General features: G+C 37.5%; 1 protein-coding gene across 1 annotated transcript; it reads right to left on the bottom strand.

Annotated features, from left to right (window-relative positions):
- Positions 1 to 726: 726 nt before the first annotated feature.
- FAM91A1 (family with sequence similarity 91 member A1) lies at positions 727 to 27,835 on the bottom strand. Its single transcript, XM_021546407.3, has 24 exons — positions 27,559 to 27,835; positions 25,694 to 25,778; positions 24,843 to 24,994; positions 23,990 to 24,047; positions 22,377 to 22,444; positions 21,062 to 21,175; positions 19,951 to 20,041; positions 17,598 to 17,660; positions 16,435 to 16,541; positions 15,644 to 15,682; positions 15,428 to 15,540; positions 14,415 to 14,533; positions 13,910 to 14,022; positions 13,615 to 13,701; positions 13,055 to 13,187; positions 12,253 to 12,401; positions 11,747 to 11,881; positions 9,475 to 9,588; positions 8,505 to 8,577; positions 7,176 to 7,325; positions 6,607 to 6,714; positions 6,227 to 6,350; positions 5,126 to 5,195; positions 727 to 3,839 (listed from the first exon to the last, which is right to left on the bottom strand). The coding sequence occupies exons 1-24, from the start codon at positions 27,628 to 27,630 to the stop codon at positions 3,663 to 3,665; spliced, it is 2,514 nt and encodes an 837-aa protein (XP_021402082.2). The 5' UTR covers positions 27,631 to 27,835; the 3' UTR covers positions 727 to 3,662.

Raw genomic sequence — 27,835 nt, 5'->3', positions numbered from 1 at the left:
AAGCATTAAGAAGCTTGCCTTTGTTCCAGGGAATTGGGGGAAGGATTAACATTAGCTTTAATGCTAATAAAACCAGATGCATTTAATGCACAATAAAACCAGATGCATTTCTTTGTGGTCCAAAAAGAGCCTGAGGTCTATCACAAAGACAAAGCTAGAGACACATATTGGGAGTGATCAAGTGGAAAATATGGTGAAGAGGAAAACATATAAAAAGATAGTTACATACACATTCTCAAGAAAATCCAGGCTAGAATAAAGGAATGTTTAAACACAGGAGGAGATTATTTGATTTCTTTCACCATCAGATTCATTCATTGCAGTTATACTGCTAAAATTAATCCCCAGCCTGCATTACCTTACATAAGCAATTTTTGTTTCATTTCTTTCAAGTCCCTAGTCAAAAATGTCATTAGCCAAAGCAAACAGGTAAGGCACCACATGCACAAGTGCCTTCAAATACCCAGCACCCAAAACTAAGGTTTAGGTGTGGCTGGAGGAGATGCAGCATGCACAATGCTCTCAGCCTCTGAGGAGAAGGGGAAGGACAAGTACATGGCCTGGGAAAGACGACACCAGAGCAGAGGGTTTGCACTGGGGAAATGCATCGCTGCAGAACTGCAGGTGTATGGGGAAAGATGCTTAATGACATTTGGAGGGCTTGAGCACTACGGTGACACAGGGACATTATTCTGTGCACAGAATAAAACTACTGCATGAGAAGGATTCTGCACATGGTTTGACCTACACCACAGTTTATTTGTAAACATTTGTTACATGTGTCAATAATTTAATTGAACGCAGACTTTGTACAATTCAATGTATAATATTAACAATGTCACACTAGAAGAGCACAACTGTATTCAGTTACAGCTGTACTAAAAACTTCCAAAATACAAACCATTTGAAACACTGAACAAGAAAGTAAGGGCAACTTTGAGAATAATGAAGGAAAAAAGTGCAATAAATCATGATCAAAAAAACCTGAAAACAAACGTAACACACATCTTAGCTGGTTCCTGAATCTTCAGGTATATCCATCTAGCTTCAATACTACTTGGGTTGTGCCAGAGCACAAAGACAAGCTGTTTTCTTCAAGCTAAAAATCTTGCTGAAACAGAAACTTAAAACAGCTTTACAGTGTGTAATGCATGTGATTTTTCACCCTGGTCAATAAAACTACCTGAAGAAAAGAAATTTATTTAATTTGTCTTTATTTGCAATACAATATAAAATAGATTCTTTTGGTATGAAGATCTTTGAGACCTGTTGGGTTTTAACATCATATTTAAAACAAATGTCACATAGTTTGAAGCCTCTTGACCATCCCAATCACTAGTGCTGTAATAGAATTTCAGGAATTTCAACAGACTTCTTTGGTTACAATTTATTCAGTAAACTTCAGATATGCAGATTTGAATATTTAAGCTCCTAAACTAGTGTTGAAGCCCCTAAATAAGAGTGGCTTGAGTTCTAAAAAACTGCAACACATCTGGAATTCTCACCATTAACTGTAAGATTTATAGGTATTAACCAACTCTGAGGAGCAGACTACTTTTGTTGAGAAACTTTACTTTAGACAACCTAGTAATAAAAGATAATATCCTTCACTTAGCAACACTGAAGAATATGCAGTGAGAACAGTAAGTTTTCATCTATTTTCAAACTTTCATACAACTTGCACTATCATCACTTTACATACTAGCATGGATAGTGCATAGCAAAATTTAATACAATACAGCAAACTAGCTCACCTACTGCAGCTCACAGTAGCACTTAAAGTAACATCTATAGCCCTGGAAGTGTAAGCCGTCGCTACTGTTTAATTCCTCTACAGTGCCAGGTATTGGCTTCATCTCCATGTAACAGATCTCACAGTAAAGGTTTCTCAGCCATTTATAGCAGACTGACATCCAATTCCTCTTCAATTTACTTTGGAGGAAATAAGGCAACTTAAAAACCGCTATAGAGAGTATGTATGTCCAGTACAAAAAATCACAGTAGTGTAAATTACCAGCTTTATATGGGTGATGTAACTGTGATATATGCAGAATGCTAAGTTCAGCTGTTGCTGGTAAAATTCCAGAACAAAACTGATGTAACAAAGCAGCACTGAGCAAACTGAAGCATTACAAACTTCCAGTTTCTTAGAGTACAAGTCCTATGCTTACACTGCAGGAATGTACATAAAGCCAGTGAAAAAGAATGGGATTTTCACAGTTTTAAATTAAGTCACTGCATTATCCGATAAATTGGTACATTTGTCCTCTTCAAGCTTCTGACATGCTTTTTTAATGCAAAACAGGATACAAACCCAAATGTTGCCATTTTTCTCCTTGCAGCTGTTCAGCACCATCTGTGCCACAGATCATTGACCCACTGTGTATTGCAGGGTAGTAATGACAGGATGATTAAGTCTCATTTTTAGTTTTGGCCATTTAAAACAAGGCAGTTCTAGTAAAGAAGGGAGCTAGCAGAAAAGTCTTAAACTACCTTGCTCATCCTCCTTGTGTGCTAAACAGAACAAACTTTTTTAAGCTGGTAAAAAGTTGTTAATACCTAATATAAACAAAGTAAAGTCATGCTACATAAAGTCATCCCCTACAAATAGAGCCAGAACATGATTTTAGATGAAAAAGCTTACTGTTAATATTTTTCATGATCATCAGCTAATAGTTCAAAGAACACAGATTCACTGAATTTTCCGTCTTCACATCCTCTGCTGTTATCTTCCTTTGCTAACAACTGATGTGAAAAAACAAGAGCTCTGTTCTTTCAAACGTTAATCAACAGGACAGAACTAGTTATCTACCTTAAACTCATTTTATGACAACAGGAATTTCCCACAGGAACCATCACCAGCTTCAAATTACAGTCAAAGTCTCCCAGTGGGATCAAATTTCAGACACTCCTGGTTTCATACCAAGAGGAAAACTGATTAATCCATTATCATTAAGAACTCTGCAACAGAGATAACCACCTCAGACCTTCCACAACTCCATACCTCCACCAAATCCTGACAGAGATGGAAGTGCACCACTCATCTTCAAAGTGGCCTTAGGTCATCAGCAGGACATTGAATCTGCACTAATTCAGCCTCCTCCTTCCATTGTACCGATTTGTCAAGGCTCCACTGTTAAGCTGAACTACAGAATTCAACAGTCCTTAATGCCCCATATCATCATGATACTTTTATTTAATCAGTTGGTATCACTGAGCTTTCAGAGGAAGAGCCAAATCCCTTACTTTTATACAGAAAAAATTTCAGTAATACAGTACAAAACTAAACAGAATTTATGTCTGAGTAACGAACATAGAAAACTACTATTGCAATTTTGTGGTGACAGCATAGAAATTTAACAATCATCAGAAAGCCTAGAAAGGGCATGTTTAGTTATAAAAGAAAGATTGTCTCAAGATAAAAATAGTGCTGACAGCTAAAAAGCTCTCTTGCAGCAAGATATGCAGTAATGAGTAACAAGTTCTAGACAGTTTAAGTACTTCCCCAATACTGCAACACAACACATTTTGTAACACTATTTTTACATTGGTTATGCTGCAGCAGCAGCATACACTTCTTAGTGGTTGGCACTAGGAATTAACCATAATAGAAGAAAGGCATTTAGTGATCAATGCACAAGAATCTCTATTTGACCTGTTCCCTAGGTGTGGTTGAAAAAAACTGAGGAAGGGGCCCATCCATTCCATTCAGATAATACACCTTCCTTGAACATGAGATTCTTGGCTGGAAGAGGAACACCCATGTCTGCAGAAATTGGCTGCAGAAGTGAACTTGAAGAACCAGCATCATGGAGCTGATCCAGCGTTGAAATACCTTCCTAAAAGCAAAACAAAGAAAACTGTGTCTTAAAGAATATGACAGGTTAATCTAATCTGCAAATACACTTTGAGTTTCTGAAATTAGTATAATCTAGTGCATCCCAAATAATTATGGAAGTAAAAACAAAACAAACACGATTAAGTAAGTATACAGATGCCTCAGCCTCATCTTTGTATCCATAATTTGGTTTCCAAGAAACCTTCAGGGAGCTTAAAACTGAAGACCTAGAAAAAATGAATGGAAAGCTCTCAAATCTTCAGGACATCTATCAGACTATTTATCTTGGACCATGCTAAGATGGATACACACATTTGGAATTATTTGACCATATGCTGAGGAGTATTATTTCCCAGAAGTTTGGTTTTCTCATCTTAAAACTCAGAACAGTACCTTTTTTTTCCTTTTTGTGGATATCATCTAGAAAAGTGTATCTCAGAGATAACATCTAACACATTAGGACAGGAGTCACTTGACACTGACAGCTGGTTTCAGGGCTTCAAATCTACTGGGAATCTCCAACATTCTCATCAGGAGACAGTTTCAGGATGACACCATCCATAACACTACCTGGTTAAGTAACCTGCAAATTCATCATCTTACTGAAAACAGAGTTTTAGAGAAAAGTATCATAAGGCAGAGCACCTAAGCAGATTCCATGTTACACATGGCTTGCTTCCATGCAAAATTAGAGCAGGCTGCAGACCTGAAATTCCTCTTTGCTTACTACACAAGAGCCCTACTTCCTACCTAGGCTCCTAAAAAACCTTCCAGATTAGGTAGTTTCACATATTTACACTCATTGAACACTAAGGTCTAGAGGATCTTAGGACAAGCACAGAAGTAACTGGCATGAAATCCATATTAATTTTTTTTTTTTTCTAATGAAACACTGATTTTAGAGGCAGATAAATTTAGCATCTCCCTGGTTTGCAGTAATTCTCACCAACATATCCAAGCACCCATCACATAACCAGCAGAGTAGGCTCTGTTACAGTAGGAAGAGTGAAGAACAACTTTGCTGAGCAAGTTCCATAAAAAACAATGAAATAATTACGCAGCAGAAGCAGCCACAGAGGTGAGTCAAGTATTAAATGAGGCTAAAAAAGGGATATGGAAGTATTTCCTTTGTCCTTCAAATAGTTCTTGAGTGCTTAATACATTTACCATTTAAAGAAAAGGCAAATAAAGCAAACCATGTATGTTTTCATACACCCAAGAAGGGCAAGTAAGAGGGCAGAAAAGGATGATAAAAGAACAATTAGCATCTGGTTTATTGCTCCTTACCTGGAATGAATGAACAAAATTAAGGACCTGAAGAGACAGTTTTCTACTGGAATGTAGGAGTTTTTGAAGGCTGTAAAAAACAAAAGAAGCTATGGTCAAGGTACACCAATTTTACCAGTAAAGTAACCTTATACTAACCTGCTCACAAATAACTCCAGTAGTACCTAATCATGTGACAAAAGCTTTCACACATAAAGCTTGATAATACTGTCATCATTGAAGAGGTGCTTGACTCATCTGCTTTTGAGTCTAGTCAGGTAAAAGCTATTTTCCACACCATTTACACTGAATAAAATGAAACTACTGCAATTGAAAAATATTATTTTATGTAGAATAAATAATATACTAGACTCATTCTTATCTAGGACAGTCTGGTAACACAACTTTTTAGAAGTTTATTAGTGACACACTGATTAAAAGCAAGTCAACTACTATAAGAGCCTTAAGCCTTATTTTCAAGCATCCTTATATTTGATTTCCAGAACCATGCCTTAGGGGGAAAAAAACGCCACAAAAAAATAAGCCACAAAAAGCCCCACCAATTCTCCCACAAAACAAAAGAAACAAACCTCAAAATCCCATTGTTGAAAGAATAATCTTTCATAAAGAAAAGCTGCAGTAAAAAGCATTATATAGCTGGATCATAAGCCATGACTCAACTTATCAAGTATGATACCAACAGTAAAGAAAATTCCCATAAGAGCTAAATGCATTTTACATCAAAGCATTACCAGGAAGCTTTCCTCTCCCACTCTACAACAGTTAGGAGGAAGAAAAAACGCCTTTGCTAGGCCAGAAAAGGAAAACAAGTAGGAAGGCACCCCAATTTACTCTTTTCCTGATCTGCTTATAGACAGTTTACAACAAATAATTAATTTTTGCTTTACAGAAACTATAAAAAAAGCCTAATCTTAATCTTACCACAACTGAGGACTAGTGTCACACATCTATGAGTCAAAAAACAACTCCCTTACACATCAGAATTAGCTACTCTATAAACATAACTCAGTTCTAGTCTATAGTCATTGAGCTGTAGGTTCTCTTTTTGCAGAAGCTCCAGACACACCATCTGTTAAACCTGCAACCAATAAATTAGTTTACCTTTCTTTTCTACATAATCCATGAGTTGCAATTTTTCTGCAGACTTTCTGATTCAACTCAGAACTGAAAAGTGGAATGCCAAAGCATAATTCCAGGGGAACCCATTCCAGTTCAGTTGTGGGTACTACAGAAAGAACAAGAGATAAGCAATGGGTAAGAAAAAGAAAGCAAGAAAGATCATTCTGAGGTCAAAGATTTTAGGTTTGGGTCGACTAAACAGCTCATGCTTTTTAAAGACAGCTTATTTACTGAACTGCTCAATTATTTAAGAGAATCTGAAAAGGAATTTCACATTGGACTTCTCCCAGAGAATAATCAAACAATTCAGATTCTTAAAAAACAAGGTAATGTTTAATACAAGCCATTTGTCATGTTTTTACCTTCAAGGCTTTGCTTGACTGCAGAATCCATTGAGGGTTCTTCTATTACCATCTCAAATGATTCTGTGCTCCCATTTACATCAGATCCTGATGCCAGTTCAGTCTCTCCTAAAGGCAAAGTAATTCTTACATAAACATGCACATGAATAGTTTAGTTACCTTTACCCAAGAACTTTAAATCTAGAAAACTAGAAGAAGGGATAGGGAGAAACATAGGGCCAGACTCATTTTGGGACTGAAGAATTATTTAGGGATCTTCAGCACTTATGAAAGATTAAGCCCTGGCATATAAAAATGTCACAATTAAATTTTTATATTTAAAAGAATATTTCTTCCCTTTATTAACAGTTATAGTTCAGTCATTTTTCAATCTGTATTTGGTATTTCTGAGCCTGTCTCAAAGAAAAATTAGCAAGTAAGCATACTGCCAATAGATTTACACTCAAAAATAGTTCCTATATGAGTTGGATAGCATTTTGTAGAGTTACAAATCAAAGAATTTAATCCTTTGCTCAACTGACTGTATGTGAAATTAAGGGGACACAAATAAAGAATTATTGGTAACCAACCTCTTCCATCAGAAGCATCGCTCAGCTTTCTGCTAGCATGTTGACTTGAAGGATTCAACATTGTGACATAGCCACAAAAATGCTGCAAGTCCACTTTGTTTCTCAGTATTTTTAAAGCTGTATGAATGCCCATGTTCACACGAGAGAAGTCTAAGGAGGAAGCAAAACATATTCCAGTGTATTTTAAAAGCCTCCCCATAACCATGTGGGTTCCTCTCTAGGCCAAGGCAAAGTTTTTTATTTGGATTTTTCCTACTTGTAATGCTACAACTTAGTGATCACATTGTTAGATATGGGATAACATCAAGCATGAAGTAGTATTTTATAGTATAGTAAGAGAGCCAAGGAGAAAAAAAATATGAACAATCTCTCTCCTACACAGACACATTCAGACAGCAAAAACACAAGGTTTAGCTAGGAATCACATGTCCAGCTCTTTCAGTATCAGAATCTTTTATAGCAGATGCAATTCAAGATACATGCTTCACATATCTGAAATTCTGAAGAATTAGAATACAGCATTAGAGCTAACAACAACAAATTTCAACATAGAGTTGTTCATGTCAGAATTTGAGAGATTCTAACTTCAGGGTTTCTTCCAACTTGATACTAGATGAAAAACCAGACATACCAGAGACAGCAAGTATAACAGTAACAAAGTTTGAACCTAGTAAAAACAAAATTAGGAAGTTAGAATAAGTCTGGGCCAAGTAGAAATAAAACTAAGTGGTAGCCTAAATAATATTAGATTTTCTACCTGGAAATTCATACTTTTATGACTGCTCTCACTTGGAGAGGTTATAGCTTCAACTATGGAAAGTTTCTGTCCTTTTCACCAAGGAGTATTGAGAACTTGTAAACTCCTGCCTTTCAAAATCAGCTGAGCTAGGCAGACTTTGAAGGAATAGATTTTGCTAGCAAAGTTTTCCTGAGGAAAAAACCTCCATGGTAGGTTTCTGGCACTAATAATCAAGGTATGTTTGTTCAGTTTTGGTCCCACCTGTCTTACAGTTAAGAAATGCACAATATACTATATTGAAGAATTATTTATGCAGCTAATAAATATGCTAGTTAATAATTTTTTACATCTGTGTTAGGAGATAAGAGAGGCCAGAAAATACATTCTAATTAGGTCAGAGAAGATAGAAAGGGTAAGGTGATATCGTTAAGCTCAGAACAGACTTGTCAACCATTTAAAACTTTCCATTTTCTCATATAACTCATAAGATGAAATTTGTTTGAAAAGGATTATTGCAACCTTACTGCACAAGGTGACATGCAACAGATGTGTAATGTAATGTAGAAGTTACTTGGAAGATGATCCATTACCTCCCTGTTGCTCAGCTTCATCAAATGGGAAAGGTATATGCATTGTTTCTCCCATTCCATGCATGCCATGACCCTGAACATCAAGAAATTAAATAAAGATCAGAAAAAATACCCATCACCTTAGCTCAGTCCTACCTGTGCTCCCTTTTAAGGAGTAGCATCCAAGCTGATCAAACAAACTAATGGAGGTATTTAAGCATTAAACATCTTGCTCAGCTGGAATAATTTAAGTACCCCACCTTTGCTCTTAAAATGCATGTGGTAAACACAGTGAGGTTAAGTTTCACTGAAGAGGAATATTTTTTATCTCCAATTACTGGCTATAAAAGTATTTTCTAAGGGCTGAGTACTTCTGGAACAAAAGGGACTTCCCATCCCTGCATACAGAACATTTTTCAGCAGTCACAGGCTGCTTACAAGCTGGCCTTAGAGAATGTGTAATTTTATGTTTGTTACAATATTAAAATATCTATTTATTTATATTATTAATTCTAAGAGCTCAGCTATACCAAAGATATTGATGAAGAAATAATTTTAATTCTTCCAAATAGAAAACCCCAACTCATTCTGCTGTTTGTGATAAACAGCATGTTTTGTTCATATTCTACTGTAAGAGCTATATACCAAGCAGTCTGAAAAGCTGTATTTCTTAAATAACAGTTCAATATACCAGTTATGGCTATCTAAAACCCTTGTGGACCCTTCACTTTCATCCCAGTTTACTATCTCCCCTACTTTAGCTACCAAAACTCGTTATGCTTGCCAGTAATACAAATACATAGTGTGAATTCAGTTCAAAACCCGTGTCTTAACCACCACTGAATCACAGCAGCGCTGCCTACAAAAGTTAAACGTATTTTTCAGCTCTTGAAAAGTGTAACTTTTCTACATTGTTAACATCCTCTACCACAGAACAGGTTAACTCAAAAAATTATGCAGGTTTTCATAATTTATACAGAGCCCTCTGTACCTGAATTAGAACAGCAGAATGAGTTAAAGCATCATTCAACATTGTGAGCACATTTGAAGTAGGAACTACTCCTGGGTCATGACCCCAAGACGTAATTAGTAAGCGATCATAACCCTGGAAGAGAGAAATTCAGAGTGTGAGTAGTAGTAATGAATTATCTAAGCACATAAAGTGAAATATTAGAGCTAAGCATTAGCATATTGTTACAACTAGTAGGTTATTATAGGTAACTACAGCTCTACAGTGCTATACTTGTAACCATGGACCACTCATATTCCTAATTCTTGGTAAAGACCTTTGAGATACTGAGGTTTGCTGACCTCAAAGATTCTATTATGGACACGAGTATCTGTCACCAAATCCTGTAAAGGTATGTGGCCAGCAAACAGGAGATTAATATAATCCTACACACATTTAAAAGCAAAATATAAGCTGGATAAACTAACACTATCAGCAAAGAACAAAGATAAATCAATCCCTAAAATATCTATCAAGGGCAGGGTGGGGAACAAGAAAACAAAACCACTAAATGTTTCCTAGTTTCTCAGTTTTCAAGACTGAATTCCACTGCATCTCCATAGGATTTCTAGAAATATCTTGACAGTTCCCTAAGAAAGTGATGTTACAGAACAGGAGCAGCAGGAGAAAAGCACTCATATTCCCAAAGAGGATAAAATATCCAGACTGGGAGATCATTTAGTTCAAGAAAATCTGTGTGTCCTGTCAGCACACTGAGATTCATGCAGTATTTTGAAGTTTTCCCAGGCTACCACACTGAATGCTTCTTTACTAACAAAAATGCACAATCCATACATGTACAGGTGGTTTAAATGAATGACAAACTAGGGTTTGAATCAAGGTCATTACCAACGGCCTTACAAAATACCTTCTGCTCTAGAAGACTTGATTCACTTAATCCTGTGTGATCTTACAGTAAATCTTAGAAATACAGGTATCTACAAAATTTTTGAAATCATAAAGGGAAGGGATACATGAAAGGTTTGAGGAATGGAATCTACAAGTTCTAGTGCTAGAGACAACTGCTGATATAGGTACACCAAAGAATACACTCCCTCTCTGAATGTCTCCAAACTTTTCTACAATATTTAGTTCCTCACGTATCTACAAGATGAAAAAAATGAGACAAAAACTTTAGAGGCCTCTCTACAATTATAAAATTGAACAATACTATTTTAAAATTCCATTGTGGGCAGCAAGACCCAAACACTGCTAAATGCCCACAGTATTTCAAATCAAAGTCAATAGATGCAAAGAGGTTTTGGTTCAGGCAAGTTTAGAAGCTGTCATGGCCACTTCCACCAACATTTGTCTAGTATACAGAATATCCAGCAGTGCTTCTCTGAGGTACATTTGTCTTTATTAGTATCTCAGAGACAGAATGGGAGAAGGCAGCATCTGAAATCTTTCAGGCAGAACCTGATCACCTGTGCTGTTTTGTTGGACTCCTTGCCAAAGCACTGTATGGATAATAAAAGGTTAGGTGGATTCCAGGCTGGAAGGAATTGAGGAAATCATCTCATCAGTGCAGAGTCATCAATTCAGTCACAATCTCTGTGCACAGAAAATAACATGCAGCCAGGGAGTTCCAGACCAGAACATGCAGGAGAGTGGAAAGCTCTCACAAGGAAGTACTACATAATGTGCTGCTTCTCCCTGCTTGCAGACACTGCTACAAGTCAGGCTACAGGGCCACAAATACCATTTTTTCCAACCTAATGCAACCTTTATTGAAGTATTCTGTCATTTAAATTGTAGGGAGAATTACAGCAAATAACTCCAAAGTCTCTAGCACAGATCTGGACAAACTGGAAGTGATCATGTTGGCCATCTTCTAAACCAGGCAGAATTGTATGTAGAAGTGATGTTTCTTGCACGATGCTAGAAAAAAGCACAATATACTAGGTATCTATCTTTCCACACAGCTCTTCTATATTTTTCTAACACTGTCTGTGGACAGGCTAACAAACCTCAATTATTAAAACTGCAGTACCACATTTTACACTTAACTTGAAAGGGGTGGCATTAAATATACTGGAGTATCATTCTGACAAAGGGAGAGATATAAGTAGCACTCCTTTATCAGAACTTTAAAAGAAAAATCAAAATGTTGCACAAAACTTGCTTCTAGAAAAGGAGCATCATCTACAAAGAATTGTACCTCTAACTTCAACTGTTATCTCAAACTAGCATACAGCATATCTTTGAAACACTTGGAGAAAGAAGGGAGAATAAATCCACACACACAGACTACCTGAAAAACATCAGGGAGTTTTCGAAGACGTGTTCCTTTAGAGAGCAACAGGGAGGGTGGTCCTTGTCCAGTTATATGGTATATATACAATTTGAACCAAACTGAACTGACTTCTGGTATTGCAGGCCCAATATGCTGAAGAGAGATTATTCAAGAAATTACAAATAACTTCAGATTGCAACCATCATTCAAGAAGAAACAGTTTAAAAGAAATATAAATCCAGTTTTTGAGCACTGAAATAAAATGCATTACTCTACACTAACTATATTCTAGGTACTTAGTCCAGTGACACAAAAGTCCTCACAGCAAGCTGACAGTATTTTCTATTAATATAAATTCAAGAACAAAATATCCGTCACTGACTCTAACTTGAATTAAAAAAACTGTTAATAAGCTAAAGAGTTAATTCACTAAATATTCATTTCTCCTCAACATTTTTTATTATATTAATTACAGTAATATTCTACATGTTAATTATTTTGTCACATCTAACAAATTTTTTCACCTGTGGTGTACAGCTGCTAATAGGTCGAATTTCATTGGTAAGTGGTGCCATGGAAACCAGCAGAGTGTAATTTTTGTTGAGAACCCTGCTGCAGGTAGCTGGATCCAAACCAAGCAAACTCTCACATCGTAACAGGTCCAAGGGGAACCCTATGTTCAAAACACAAGATTCTTAAATTATTTAAAATGCAACATGCAAACACAAACTATCATTTCAGATTTTCCATTCTCTACTAATCCATGAATATGTATTTTCCACAATGAAGTTTTAAACACTTTGGATGAATTTTAATAAAACTGTACAAAATTTTAGCAATTCTAGGCATACAGGGTTGTCTGACACCGAACTAGTTCCTCACCAACTAACTGAACACAGGAAATAAACACAGAGATACTGAGAAAATTAACTAAATTTTAAAAGAAAAACCTAAAAAATTGTTCCCATTAGAAGAATACATTCCTTTACATGGCTTGAAAAATGTTTATTTGACAGAACAGCTGACTCTTCTATATGGCTTTCAGAAGCATGTGATTTTAAACAATCTCTTTCTCAAGTTCAGCTTGTCTTGCCTTTATTACACTTTAATCTGTTGCTCTGGATCTTCAGTGCAAACCTTGGCAACCAAATCTGTCATTCAACAACCAAACCCATTAACACAGGCTTAAAAGATGATTAACAATATTTCAAAATATTTTCAAACAAGTAGGATACTGACTGCTACAAGAGCAGCAAGGGCAGAAAGCTGAGTTCATGGCAGATAAGTAAACCAACTTAGCAGGATTTCCAGACATGCTCACAGTACCATTATTTGGTTGATCAGGCTGCACAGCTTGCGCCCCCAGGTCTTTATTGTGCCGCAGAAACAGTATCGTGTTTCTCAGCGTAAGGGCGTGATCAAAGTATCGCTGTGCTTCCCCCTCCCCTGTGCTTTGAACCTAAACAAGAAACAAAATAAATGCATACACCTGGCAGGTTGTTTACATTAGTATCAATTACATCAAAGAAAAGATGAACAAATTAGCATTCTAAAGCTTTGTAACTGAGTAATAACCCTGCAGATTATATGGAAAGGTGATTTACAGCAACTATTGAATGAAAAGCAGGTCTCGGCCATGCTAGTGGAATGGTCAAAAAGTACACAAAGACAGTATCTATAGCTCAGAACCATGACTCACTCTTGAGGTAAAAGGATAGAAGTGTCCAGTCATCCTGACTAGTATGAAATGATACAGCAATTAACAGCACTTCTCCTACATGATTCTACAGTTGTTTTTCTAGAATTATCATCTTTAGAAGGTAAAGTTGGGCCCTTTAACACTTCAAGTGCTGAAAAAGCATTTTGTCAAACATGTAACAATTTACCTTTTCCAGCTCCACCAAGAAGCTGTCAAGACTCTCATCTGATAGTTTCCCAACTTCAAACATTGTGACCGCATGACTTTTTAAGTTCTGAAACAACAAAACAAAACTGTCTTCTTTGAGAACAGAATGGGCAAGTAGAAGCTCTGTTAAGCAAAACTACTACTTAACAAATAATACAGAAGATTTTTTTTTTAGTATTTCTTTTTTAAATAAAGCTGTATTATATTGATGTCAAAGTAATTTAAAACTTTACATATTTATTCTTGGCATAAAACATCAAACAATTTGGACATACTGGTGAAAGATTTCCCATCATTAAAAAGGCAGTGAGAGTAGAATCAAACAGGAAGGCAATGCGCTTTGTGTGTCCACTGGACAGGTTCAGGCTGCTCACACTGGCTGTTTCAGCTAATAGAAAAAAAAAGGAAGCAGATGATCACATTTGTCTTATTTAAAAACACCATTACGTTTAATCAAATGTAATAACAAAGGAAAAAGTTAGTTATCACTATACCAAGTAAAACAAAATTCCCTTACTACTACTAAACTACTGATTAGTTGGTATGTTTGTGTCAAGTTTATATCCACAATACAGATCAGTTTCATCTTCAGAAAGAAGTTATTTAGCTGAAGACTCAAAACAAGACATAGACACCACCTCCCCCGCTGAGTAGTCCATATGACAAAATTATCCACATAATCTGTGTTTCACTTGTTTCTAGACCTCTTTAGAGCCTATGCCACTCTGTAAATAAAAAAATAATTGATCCTAATGTATTAAAATTTACTGTAGGGCTAACCTGGATCATCTTGACTGTTGGTATCTGTATCTGTGGCTGATGACCCAGCTTCCTGTACAGGACTTCTGTTTTCCCCACTGTCCCATGAAAGCAGCATCTTTTGAGGATCCAAAGTACTCCTATTAATGTGAATTAAAATCCACATCTATTGTTCACTGTAGCACCAGAGAAGTATCTCTGCCTTCCAGTGCTAAGTAGTCCATGCATAGGCCTATCCAACACATGCTTTTCAAGATGTCCAAGCCCTAAATCAGTGAAGTTTAGTATCCCTCAGGGTCCTGCTTTAGCTTCAGCAGAAAGGCTTATTTGCAGGGCTGGAAATATCAGACTGTGAAAAGAGCTTAAAAAAATCAAACCATCATCACTGAAGAATCCAATAGAAAAAAATCTAACCCACTTTGTTCTCACAGTCTGAAAAAGCATTAAGGAAAACAGGCACAGCAGTAATTTTAAATGGCTTAGCAGATACTGAGCTGAAAGCATCTAACACTTCTTAATTAATGCAACTTGGCATTTCAACTTGGAGGACTCTGTTGACTGGTATTAACAGCACTTTCCTGGGAAGTGATACAGGTGCACACTTATGTGAGAATACCACTGACAGAACTGCAGTGGGTCTTAACAGCAAGCAATCTCTATGTGCATATTCACTGTCAGCAGTGCCAAGAGCCACAGCCTCTGTAACAGCACACTGACAGCTGTTATTTCTGGCCCCAGGAGTCTAAAACAAATACACATTCATCTACTGGAAATGTGAGCAACTACATACCTAAAAGTAAAAAAGCCACCGCTAAGTAACAGCACCAAATGAAGTACTGTGAATTTACATGCTGAATTACCATTCCTCATCCTCAGATTGACATGAAGATCACATATTCTTGCCATTATACGCATTAGAAAGCCAAGCGAGATTTGTTATTGCAGAAGTCAAAGAAAGCAACCAATACCTTTAAAAATAGATGTTCTAAGTTTTCCCTTCAGTGAGAAAAATAAGCCAGAGTAAAGACACTTACTTCAGTCTGTTTACTGAAGGAACATTCTTCCATGATGGATGAAGATTATCCAGGTTTATTACTTGGCCTTTTTTATGAGCAAAGCCTAACCGACAATACATGGACACAGCATTCTGCAGAACACACACACAGAGTAAGGAACTGCTCTGTGAAACCAAGCTTGCAAGAAAGTGAAATTTCTGTATATGGTTAAATTAATGCATTGTGCTCACATACCTTTACTAAAGATAAGTCAATCTCTAACACGTTTGCCAGCTTAAAAATAAAAACAGACAAGAAGACAAGTCAGCAAAACAGTATTAACAGGGCAGGTAATCACTATATGTGGGATTTGGCATCTTTTTATTGGTCTTATTTCTAAACCCAGCCTGTACTGGTTGAAACAATTTTATCTGCATCAAAGATGAAGAAAAAAAGAGCATGAAGCTTCATAACTGTCCCACTTGAAAGCATGCAGAACAAATATGAGGCTATCTTCCACTTTGTAATTTCTAGGCTAACCTTGTATATATAATTTTAGGTTAGCCATGTATGTCAGAAGACATGCAATGAGTAAAAACAATCCTGGATATACTCAATGGGTATTTTTCAGATACGTATTCAGTAAGTTTTGAGAAGACCTTATGAAAACATATTTCTCATACTCAAACTATGCTTATGCAAAACCAACATTCCTATTTTAAGCCAACACCCTGTGTGCTTTCACTGCCAAAGAAAAAAATTACTTGAACTTTTCTCACATAAGAAAAAACAGACTTTGTTTCAGTTCTGACTCATATAAAAGCCTACTTCAATCAACTCTGTATAAATCCATCTCATCTAAAGTAATTGTTTCACTGAACTGAAGATACTCCTTCAAGACTGAAGCACTATAGAAGCTACAGGTTGCATCTTAAGCCTGGCAGTATGTGTAAAAAAAACCACTGTATATCAGCCAGTTTTAACAGTGTGCTTTGGTCCATTTTCAAGTATTCCTGTCTCTCAGACACAGGTCAAATTTTACTTACCTCTGCCACATTAGTATGTTCATCTATTGAAACAAATATCTTGTACAGTAGTGTTTCAAAGTAATCACCTTGCACTCTGTTCATCACAAAACCTTCAAGTGGTGGCACTGAAACAAGATTTACTTTCAAAATCACAATTTGGTAACTTAATTTATTGAACTGAAACTGTACTAAAACAGAAAAATTAGTTTACACTTTCGTTTTCATGGTACCTGCAATTTTGAGACTTTCCCAGGCACAAAGAATAAAAAGCTGAAGATAGCATATGAGGCATTTAAAATTCCCCCACTCCCTAAGAAAGTAATGCTGTCAAGATGTTTTCTTATAGAAACTAAAGCCATGCTACCTTCCATCACAGCCTTGCACTTCCCAGCTCATCAACTACAGATAATTTCCAGTGTCCAGCCCATAAAATGATTCTGTAACGTGGATGGAGATTAAATCATGACTGTGATTGGAGCAGGACATAAAAAAACCACACCACCCTCATACTCTAGAACTGAGACTTCAGAGCAATTATCTAAGCAATAAGTCTCTTCTATTTAGAGGACTTTCACTTAAATGATCTCTATACAGCAATGCCAGGTACTTTTGCGTAACCAAGTTCCAAACAACTTATGCCTTTGCAGATTATAGTGAATTCAGAAACCCTTGAGACCTCTCACAGCATAAGAAGCTGCTCAAAGGGCAGCTCACATGCTGTGCTAGTCTAAGCTCCTACACAGTCCCCAGGCACAGTCTGTGACTAATTGAGGTGACAATACTCATGAAGAATAGAACTTGTAAATCTTACATCTGTCTGGAGAGCAGTCAAAAACCTAGGTATGTTTGGTAAAGTAACTACAGTTCTCTATTCCTTTTCATTACAAACTTACAGGAGGGTACTTATTAATTCATGCCATGACTCCCATAAAAGACTCTCATTGTACCTAAATGTGCATTCAATACAACCTAAGACAAGTTGAAATAAATCCTATATACTATAAAAACAATGTTTTAATTGGATTGAAAACATTTAGTCAGTAGAGAGTTTCATAGCTCAAATGTTTTGTTTGGGCACACAGATGCAGCTGCAGACAAGCAGTTTCCAAGACAGATAATTACAGGACAATTTAAAGGAAACTGAGAAAACACAGGTATAATAACATGAAATATTTACTTACCTGCAATACAACTGTCATCAGATATTGGTACATCAAGGTAAATAAATCCTTTGTTATACAAACCTTTTTAAATAAAAGAACAACATTTTAGAAAAAAAGAAAAATAGCATTTTTCAAAATACTGAAGATATAAAGCAGACTTCCCCACCAGCAAATTAATTTTGAAGTAGTCTTTCCTAATAGCCTCCCCAGTAGAATATTTCTTTGCAATGGACAGATCAATAACCCACACCTAATACCAACCAGGTGTCCTAATACCCTAATACCACCTATTACCCTAAACCAGAGTTTCTCACTTGCAGACTGACGCAGCACACTTGGAACTCTGCAAGTACTTCCAGGACAGCACAGCAAAATGACCAAAGATTAAAGTAGCTCAATTTAAAAAACATGAGCAAATCTCTGCCTAAATGCTAACTTAGTTTTCAACATCATCACTGTACTGTCGAGAAGTGGGATTTTTATCTTCAACTGGCTTTACCAGCTGAGGATGCTGGCTTTGTTTGGCTGCTCAGGCCAGAAGTCACACACATGGTAGCAAGGATACAAATTAAAACACATCAATTCTGGTGGTCCTTACATGTCACACATTGTGTTTTTACACAACTGCAAAAGGAACTTCTCATGCCTTTCAACACAAAGACTCAGCAAAGCTGCAACAGATGTAGATAGACACTGCATACAACAAGGCCAACAATATAGTAAACATTTAAATTGCACTTTCCTAGCTTGAAACTGATTTGAGCACTAAGCATCTCAACTGAGTTCTGCAGAGAAACCAGCAAGAAGTTATTAAGAAAGGGGAAAAAATACAGCATGGTTATCTTTAGAGTCTAAGTTTTGTAACAGCTATCACAGAATTATAGAATGTGCTGAGTTGAAAAGGACTCATCATGATCATGGAGTCCAACTCCTGGCCCTGCACAGTACACGCAAGAATCACACCATGTGCCTGAGAGCATTATTTAAATGCTTACTGAACATTAGCTACACTTTAATGGCAAAGCATAAAGCCGAACTGCACAGCATAAATAAGCCAAATTTAATGTCAGCGGTTTCTTTGGTGTTACCCAAGACCAGTGCATCTACACCGGTGGCAGTGAAGTGACCAAGAGCCCTCAGGTGAAGTGCTACTGAACACCTGAAGTGGAACTGTCAGGAAGCTCTACATACACAGAGAGTGCAGCTATAATGTGTGCCTGTACAACTATAGTGTATCTAGTTAAATTACCATCCTCAATCAGATCTTAAATAAAATGCCTCCATTAACCCATCAACTCACTTGGATTCACGTTGATTCACTGTCCATCTCCAGCAGTAACATACACAGCTTTACAAAATTATCTGTATCAACAAACCAATTTTAATGGATCAGGATGACATTACAAGTCATCAATATGCTGAGTGTGGCTTACACTGCCTCTCCTTTAGATTCAGCTCTTATGACTGACCCGTCCTTATCTATACACCTGAAATGTATTTGTGGCATTGTAGTTTGGATTCAGCAGTCCTCTGTGCTGAGAAAATATCATCTTTCTCACAGTCCAATTACATTAATTGTATGTGCATTCTTTTTCCATACATTAGATCCTTCTAAACCTACTAAATCTGAGCTATAACACTCTCCAAAAACAACAGGCCATTTATAAAGGAAGAATATGAAGTGGTTTTGGAATTGACATTTTATTAAGCCTTCTATTGTTTCAGATCCCCTCAAGAGTATGAATTTTACCTACCTCGCTTTTTAATTGCTTTGTTCTGCTCAGTAACAGGCAATGGAATTCTCCCTCAATTTCTCATTAAAAACTGCAGTGTGCAGGTTTGAGTGCTTGTAGCCCTTATGGACAAGACTTTTTCAAGGAGGATTTTATCAGTGAATTTTTACTCCCTAATATGATTTGTCTATACCTATTACTTGTTAGACTGAAATAGAAAGCCAGTAACAGCTGTAGACTTCTGTGAAACAAGACAGATCCATTTTATGGTATTAAAATAGTACAAAAATCTTAAAAACTCTCCTTTGGAAAGCAAGGAGTGCACTTTAATTACTCAGGATTATCAATTCTGATATTTTTAATTTTACTTTATCTTTTTCTCATCTACATTCTCTTCCCCCACAAACTTGTCAGCTTCTAATAAAAGAATTTGTTGACTCAAACAATAACAGAGCTGCTAATTGTTCACCATTAAATCATTTACAAGATCTAGACTGTAGTCTGTACAAGCTTTTGAATATTTTCCCCCAACTCTCCTTTATGCCTCAGCTGCTTACATCACCTTTATTCCTAGTTCCCAGACACAACGAGAATTTACTAAGCAAGATCTAAAATCAGAAATGTTCATTAAAACTTACTGTGAACTACATTGAAGTCTAAGGAACCAGCAAGTTGAGGGCCTGAATCAATTATCTTATCAATAGCAGACTTCTCTGATGTAGTACAAATCTAGGTTAAAAAAAAAAAAAAATTAGTAGAAATAAGTCTATGCAACTTAATGCCACTCAACTCCCAAACACTTAAGCCTCAAATCAGTCATAAGTAATGTAAGAGTACAGGAAGTAACCCACATGCCTAGCCAAAATATTTACACTGAAGAATTAACTGCAGTTTCTGTTAAAAGTCTTTAATTTTTTAGCTTGTTCCCACACAAAATTATGCATGCTCTTGGAAAGGAAATTAATTGCACAAGAATTTGGCAAGTGAACTCCACAGTAAAAAAGATTTGTTCTTTAAATCTTCCAAACAGTGTTCAGCCACACAACTGAATCATGCTAGAAAGAGGCCCATTACAACATCAAAGTCATTGGCTTCAAATTAACTACCCTGGGTTGCTGGGATGTCCGAATATGAGTAGACTAAGATATTTCAAAAAAGAGATTCCATCACTGCTTTAAATATGTTCTAATCTAAACATAAAAACTTCTAGAGAAGAAAATAAATCCAGATCAAATGACTGAAAAAAAACCACCTGTGAGAAATGAAAGCAGAATGAGGATGAAACAGTAAGTCATCTCACAAGCTTTTTACATGCAAACAATGAATAACTAAGCAGACACAAAGAACAGAAATAAAGAAAATATGTATCAAATCCACTGCCATACTAATTACAGTGAAGCTGAAGATACAGTCAAAACTGACCTGTCAGGGCTTCAACATGAAATTTAAGAAAACATATTTTGTTGTTTGTTCCCTACAAATCATATGGTCATGCACATAAGTTACCACAGACTGGTGGATGCAAAATCACCTCTACACTGTACATAGTGCAGAAAGTACAAAGGGGAGAGAGGGCAGAACATGTCAAAAAAAAAAAAAAAATCCATTAGTTACAATCTCTAAGATACTCATAAGAGAGTTCCTGCAAATTTGTAACAATCTTTGTGTATTTCACATGAAAGAAAGCCCCTGATTTCAGGGACTATCAATATTCACCCACATTTAGAGATGCAATCCATCCTACACTACCTTGATGTCATCCTCAGTGATGTAACCAGCCTGCACGACCCACCACGCTTCTATAGCTATCTCCACGGGCTTCACAGGCAACAGATCATGGGCAGTTTTCCTTCTGAAAAATTTCTGCAGTGGTACAGTCCATTTGAGATAGTAATAAAGAGCACTTCACATGCACAGACATTCATTTACCTTTATAAAACTGATCTGCATGAACACCCATTTTTAAGTACAAGATATTAACAGACTGGGAGACATGCATGCTATTAGCGTTGTCATTTAGCAAAAGTTTCTCTCTTCTCTCAGATCACATGGAAATAGAAAGGAAAAAAAAATTTCCATCTGATATTGTTAAATCTTCTCATAAGCTCATCCATACTGTATGTGTTGCTAATTAAAATCCACACTATTCCATTGTAATAGGATCAAGTAAAAATTGAAACTACTTGTGACACTTCCAATTTGAACAGGTAAGAGAGCACAGTATAGAAATAGGGAATTTTAAACAAGTTCCATGATTTCAAAAAACACATTTTAGGAACATATTTAGTTTACTTTAAGGAACAAAGTACAGCATTCTCAATAAGTGCAGTGCTAACAAAATTCAGTGAATGTCAACCCATGAAAGAAAAAACTGGAGAATAGTGTTTATTTATAGAGTTATATAGCTTCTCTTTCATTGCACAGTCATTACTTTTTGGTTCACTATCAGCTGCATATTTTGGTAAGCTCACTTCTAGTTAAAAGACTGTGAAGCTACTTGCAAGAGCACATCCGAGTTCCCCAAAGAAAGAAAGGAACTGTTGCAAACTAAAGGCTCAACTTCTATCAACCATCACAGTGTTTTCCATGTGTGCTGTTCACATCCAAGGATGTCTGTGCACTTATTACATTGTCTTAGAGAAAAATAAACTCCAAGAATTGCCACCTAGATGGATCACTGTTCCAGAATAAACTGATCTCAGTGGCACACATAGGAACATGGAATAATTCTTTCAGAACCAGTAGTATTGTTCCCTGCTTATAGTGGCCAGGAGACATTAGTTATCTGGTACCATAAAATACAACTCCAAAACTGTAAGATAAACAAAAATTAAAACATAGTAATTAATATCTTTTCCTTTACTATAAGGAAAGTATAACCCAAAAAGCTCTTTGTTAATTTGACAAAACAAAATTAACAATACACCACATCACATTCAATTAGCCACACTATTAAACTGACCAAGACCAGAAAATTATTCTATTTTTCAATTCCTATGAAATAATATGGGGTAGAGGGACAGAAGAGTAAAGGAAAGGGAAGGGAAATTAAAGACAAACTTACTTTTGAAGACCTGCATTGGTTCATTAGATCAATATACTGGTTTCTTCCTATGCCAAGAAGTCTTAGACCTGAAAAATAAGTGAGGTTTTATCTATCTTAAGACATGTTTAAGCTGAAAATATATTCAATGTTCTTCAAAGAATCAGACCTTCTTCTTAAATAACCTTTTTATTTACTCTTATCCAAACTAAAAGGACAGTTATAGGAGCTAAATTCATTCCACATTCCCTCCCCATTCTTTCACTGTGTACAGGTCAAGGGAAAAAAAAAAAAAAAAAGAAATACCCTATCACTCAAGTCACAGGGTGGCAGGTGATAATCCAACTCCTTCCTCCTATACTCCCATCAAGAACTTCAGATTAATAGTAATAGCTTTTCATTCCCTTAACAAAGCCCATGCCACACACTGGATTAGAACTCTAAGAACTGGAGACACGAAAAGCTACTTAATCTTCTAAGGAATATGATTAAGATATAGTTGAGTTAAACTGAATCAAAATTTAATTCCATAATCTTTAGCTTTCAATCATTAAGGAACCACAAACAGACAGTAGAAAACTATTTATTAGTTTTAAGGCATATTCAGTCTCAGCTTTAACTCCAACTTCTAGTTCAACACTAGCATTTATAAAAGAACTGTAATTAAGGAAGTTTTAAATCACTAACACTGCAATCACTGCAGCTGTGCTAAGGTAACAGAATTGTTGGGGGGACAGCAGAAATTAAACAAAAACAGGAAGACCTTCTCTTTCTTCAAACTCCTGACTAACACTAGATTTCAACAAGCAAAATGGTGCTGAGTAAGTTCTTTCTCATCTGTTTCTCTGCTGTGAACATTACAGAGAGGATAACTAGTAGTTATCTGAGAATATCCTTCTAAAACTGAAACAAACCATTTACTAAAGCTGCAGGCTACTCCTCACCTGACTTCACACTATCCTTAAAAATAACTTCATGAATGCACACCAAAGGTGAGGAATTATGTGTTAAATATAGAAAACATTTCAGTGGCAGGTTAATAACATCCCTGTGCTATCAGTTTACATTTTGCTCTTTAAGACTTCAGAGTAGGCTTCTGTTCTCCTCTACCAGGTTCAAAGTTTTTGCTTTCCTAAGATCCTCATCCCATACCCAGGTCTAAGAGAAACATCTGGCATGTCCAGAGGGTCATAAAATACCAGATCCTCTTGCCTCTTTTCTGGTACATCATCCCTCAATCCACACTGATGCCAATTCACAAGAGTGTCAGCAGCCTCCCAGTGTCCTGCTAAAGTTTTCTGCCCAAGACATGCCAAAAAAAACATACTTGGAAAGGATCAGCACTTCAGTTTGCTGATGTACATCAACAGGAAATGCAGGCAAGTAGGAATGGACAATCAAGGACACAGGCACGGTTTTGTACCATGCCTAGCTGTATTTTAACCAGACAATTCCAGTCCTGCCATACTGACAGAACTCTGTATGAAGGGCACACACTTAATATCACTATTTAAATGTTTTTGCACCTTCATTCACATGCTCATATTGAAGCAAACACATGCCCACAAATCCATTTTCAGAAGCTCCTTATTTCTAACTCACTGAAAGCAGTAATTCATCTAGGTAATACTTACAGTCAGCAGCAGTAAAGTTGGGTAAAGAATCATAGCTTTTTTCACTGTTCATTATATCCTTAAAAAGAAAGTAAAACTTTTTAAGTTGCAAGAAGAAAGTAATTGTTTCAGAGAAGCAGGTCCAAAATTCTGCCTTGTCCTTTTTACTTTGAGAATGAAATTAAATTTAAACAGATCTATAAAAGTCCATTTCCTTATCAAACAACTATTTGATAATTACACAGTAAGTTGAATACATAAAATATGAGACTTCTGTTTAATGTAAGCTTTGCAAAGAAAAATGCTGGCTGAAAGACTAACAAACAAAATCGTTTATCTCCCTTCACAAAAACAAACCAGCACACAGAATTGCTAATAGTAATAACAGAATAAACAAACAACTAATCCATTATGTCTGCAATGGCTATATACAAAATAAAATAAAAGCACTTCAAATATCCAACGAAAATAAAAGAAGGTTGCCAGAGTGCTGACAGAAAATAGAACCATCCTTGTTCTCATAAAAACAGATCTGCTTCTGGCTTCTCAAAAAGTTTCCAACACAGTTGAAATTAGGTATTTCTTTAACGGTTTTAAGCGAAGACTCACAAATCTCAAACATCAAAAGAGAAAGTCTGGTCTCAGAATGAGTCCCACCCCAGCTCCATATGACAAAAGTCCAGCTCTTGAAAGGCTAATGGGGCAGAAGAGAAAACACTGCTTGCAGCTCTCTACAAACTTTCCTTACTTTTTCTTTACTTCTTGGCAGGTCCACACAAAACCAAAAAAACTACCTGACACTGCCTCATATGCATTACTGGGCCATTACCCACACTTCAAATGGAGAACCCTCCCACCACAGTTCTGCACTCACCTCCATTATCCCTGTGTAATAGGAAAATGGTGTTACCCTCAGACCTTTTACCATGATGTCAGACAAATGGTACGGGTACAACATGAGATGATCTCGACTGTATTTTAACAGATCTTCATAATATTTACGTTCATCTTTCTTGACATGCTTAACTACAAGGGGAGAAAAAGCTTCAATGTTCTATGATGTTCAACTTTGTATAAAAGTGTTATAACAAAGGGTTAAAAATAGCAAAATGGCAATTGACAGAAAACTACAAGCAAAATAAAGTAGGGGTGCAAGGAATCCAGCATCCAAGGATTTCTACACATCATGTAAGTAGCCTCAGAGACTTTAAGGAGCAGATTTATCTAAAAGGTCACCAGGAAGTGACCCATTGAGATAGAACGCTTATGCAGGTTGTAGAAAATGATCTTTTAAGTATTGAAATTACTATCTGCTTTGGGAAGAAAAATGGATTCAGTCAATGTGAACTAAATTGAAAGTCTGCAAACAAGTTGTAGCCAAAAGCTCCTGTAAGTCTGGATAACTGTCTACATCTAACCTAGTGACCAGCTTAACTAGCCAAACCCAATCTTAATTTCTTGGAAAATGGTAGCAGAACTACAGTAGGAGCTTCAGTTCTACCTGCCAACTCAGTAACCTTCATGAGTGCTTTGCTACAAAAGTTGTCAAATGGACTCAAAAGTCAGGATTTTTCATGCTTTTATTATTTAGAAGCATTTATTTTCAAGGAAGGAAAACCAGTTCAACCTTTGAACTGGACTTGTTCTTGCAGTTTTACAGTAGAGACAATCTTCCACACAGAAGAATGGGGCAGGACTCAGAAGTTACTTTGCTTCTTTACTCACCTAAGTTATTCCGGTACCGCAGCTGATTGCGGATGCTGTAGAGTACAACTTGCCTCTCATATTCCCTCTGGGAGTTTCCAAGACCCTTGAAAACATAAAGGTCTTTCAGCTGACTTGCACAACCCCCCACCTTTCAGTTAAACCACCGCCAAGTGTCTTATGAGGAAACACATACAGGCGGTTGCCTTTGCTCAGGGAGTCCCCCAGTTCACCATGACAGTATCTTTAGTCTCTCTATGAGTTCAAAAATACCTTTAAATAGGTCTCTACACAGGATGCATATTTAAGCAATCATTTTTAGGTTATTTTTTTCCTAGTACCACTCTGGTAAAAAGGGATCATCTGATTTTCAAATCAGACATGATGCATCAAACATTTACCAAGCATTCGGTGTCATTTAGCCTTGACAAATTATCCAGAATTAATGTAGCACAAACAAGCATGGTGCATGATGTGAAGCTTTATTTGCTGCACCTAAGAAACCTTTTTCACAAAAAAAAAAAAAAAAAGGTGAAACAGCTCAAGTTGCAGCTTTGCGGAAGTTAAACTATCAAGTGATCCTAGGTCACAAGATTAAGGAACAAGCACAGCACATTATTTGACTATCATGAAAGAAGATAAAAAGAGAACTTTGGTTCATGCTTTAGATGCTTATTTCAAAAACTATCACCTCAATATCCCCCATATTACTCTTTGACTCTCCATCTGCAACAAGTGATCTGGATTGTTTGGTTTTTCTCTTCCCTCTCTTGATTCCCTCATTGATGTTTATATTAAAAGAGATTCTTTGACAAAAAGGCACTTGACTGCACATATGAGATAAAAAAGAAAACTGCACACAAACTGCATAAACAGATATTGGGAAAGCAACACCTGATATCAGAGACAGGGTCTGGAATTGATTAAATATCTAAAGAGGGAGCCAAGTGTTTGCTGAAAGGACAAAAATATTAAGGACTATACTAACAATAAAGTAGACAAAACAGTATTCCAGAAGTTATATAAAGTAAATAATGCAGTAAATACTGGCATATTTTCTATCCTGAATCACAAAGCCAATATGGCACTCAGCTGGACAGGTAAAGAAAAATAATTTATTCTCTTCTTACTGCTCCTGGAATCTCAAACTCAGGAAATCGCATTACTCGTGGCCTGCAGCTACTACTCATCCTCTCCACCCTTGTTCTGTGCAAGAGCAGGAATTGTTTAACAGCATCTGCTTCAAAGCAGTGTAAGACTTTGGAACAAGAACCTCCTCTCAACTCCTAACAATACCTCCTCTTTCCTATCAGAGGTCCATTAAATCCAGGCAATCAAAATTTCATGAGGTTTTCTTTTCCATGAGCCACTTGCGGCAAACAATCCTCTGCCGACCGAAGCACGGGGCTGCACAAAGCCTCCGAAGGCTCCTGTCCTGCCCGGCTCAGGGCGGCACAGGGGACCCGGCTCAGCTGACACCCGCAGCGGCTGAGCGAGGAGCCGCAGCTCCCCCGGGCCGCTGGGACCGCACGGCAGCCCGCGGCACCCCCGTCCTCCCCGAGGCCACACACACACACACACACAGAGACACACACACAGACACACACACAGAGACACACACACACACACACACAGACACACACACAGAGACACACACACACAGAGACACACACACACAGAGACACAGACACGCTCCCCGCTTCTCGCACACGCAGCACACGCCGTTTTCTCAGCCGCTTCTCCCCACAGACAGCACGCACTGGCTCGGAGCCCCCGCTCCCCACACGGGGCCGTGCACACCCCCCGTCCCCGCGGAGAGCCCCACAGCCCCGCCCGGGCAGCAGGGCCGAGCGCCCCGCGTCCCCCGGCGCTGCCCCGGCCCGCACCTGCCTGACGCTGGCGGGCAGCCGGGCCCAGGGGTAGTTGTGGCGGATGTGGAACTCCACGTCGATGTTCATGGCGAGCAGGCCGGGCCGCGGGCCGGGCCGCCGGGAGGCGCTCCGGGCCGGGAAGGAGCCGCAGCCCCGGGAAGGAGCCGCAGCCCCGGGAAGGAGCCGCAGCCCCGGGAAGGAGCCGCAGCCCCGGGAAGGAGCCGCAGCCCCGGGAAGGAGCCGCAGCCCCGGGAAGGAGCCGCTGCGGGCCGGGGCCGCCCCGCGCCGCCCT

This window comes from Lonchura striata, chromosome 2 (assembly GCF_050655825.1).
Source record: "Lonchura striata isolate lonStrDom1 chromosome 2, ASM5065582v1, whole genome shotgun sequence".
Taxonomy (NCBI): Eukaryota; Metazoa; Chordata; class Aves; order Passeriformes; family Estrildidae; genus Lonchura; species Lonchura striata.
This window is presented reverse-complemented; position numbering and strand designations above follow the sequence as displayed.

What these genes read in the sequence shown, in the direction of transcription:
- FAM91A1 (XM_021546407.3), bottom strand. Translation starts at nt 27,630, where the DNA reads ATGAACATCGACGTGGAGTTCCACATCCGCCACAACTACCCCTGGGCC. An exon ending in AGACTTCAATGTAGTTCACA is followed by an intron (nt 17,661 to 19,950) that starts GTAAGTTTTAAT and finishes TTATTTAAAAAG; the next exon opens with GTTTGTATAACAAAGGATTT. An exon ending in TGATGGGAAATCTTTCACCA is followed by an intron (nt 13,702 to 13,909) that starts GTATGTCCAAAT and finishes TTGTTGTTTCAG; the next exon opens with AACTTAAAAAGTCATGCGGT.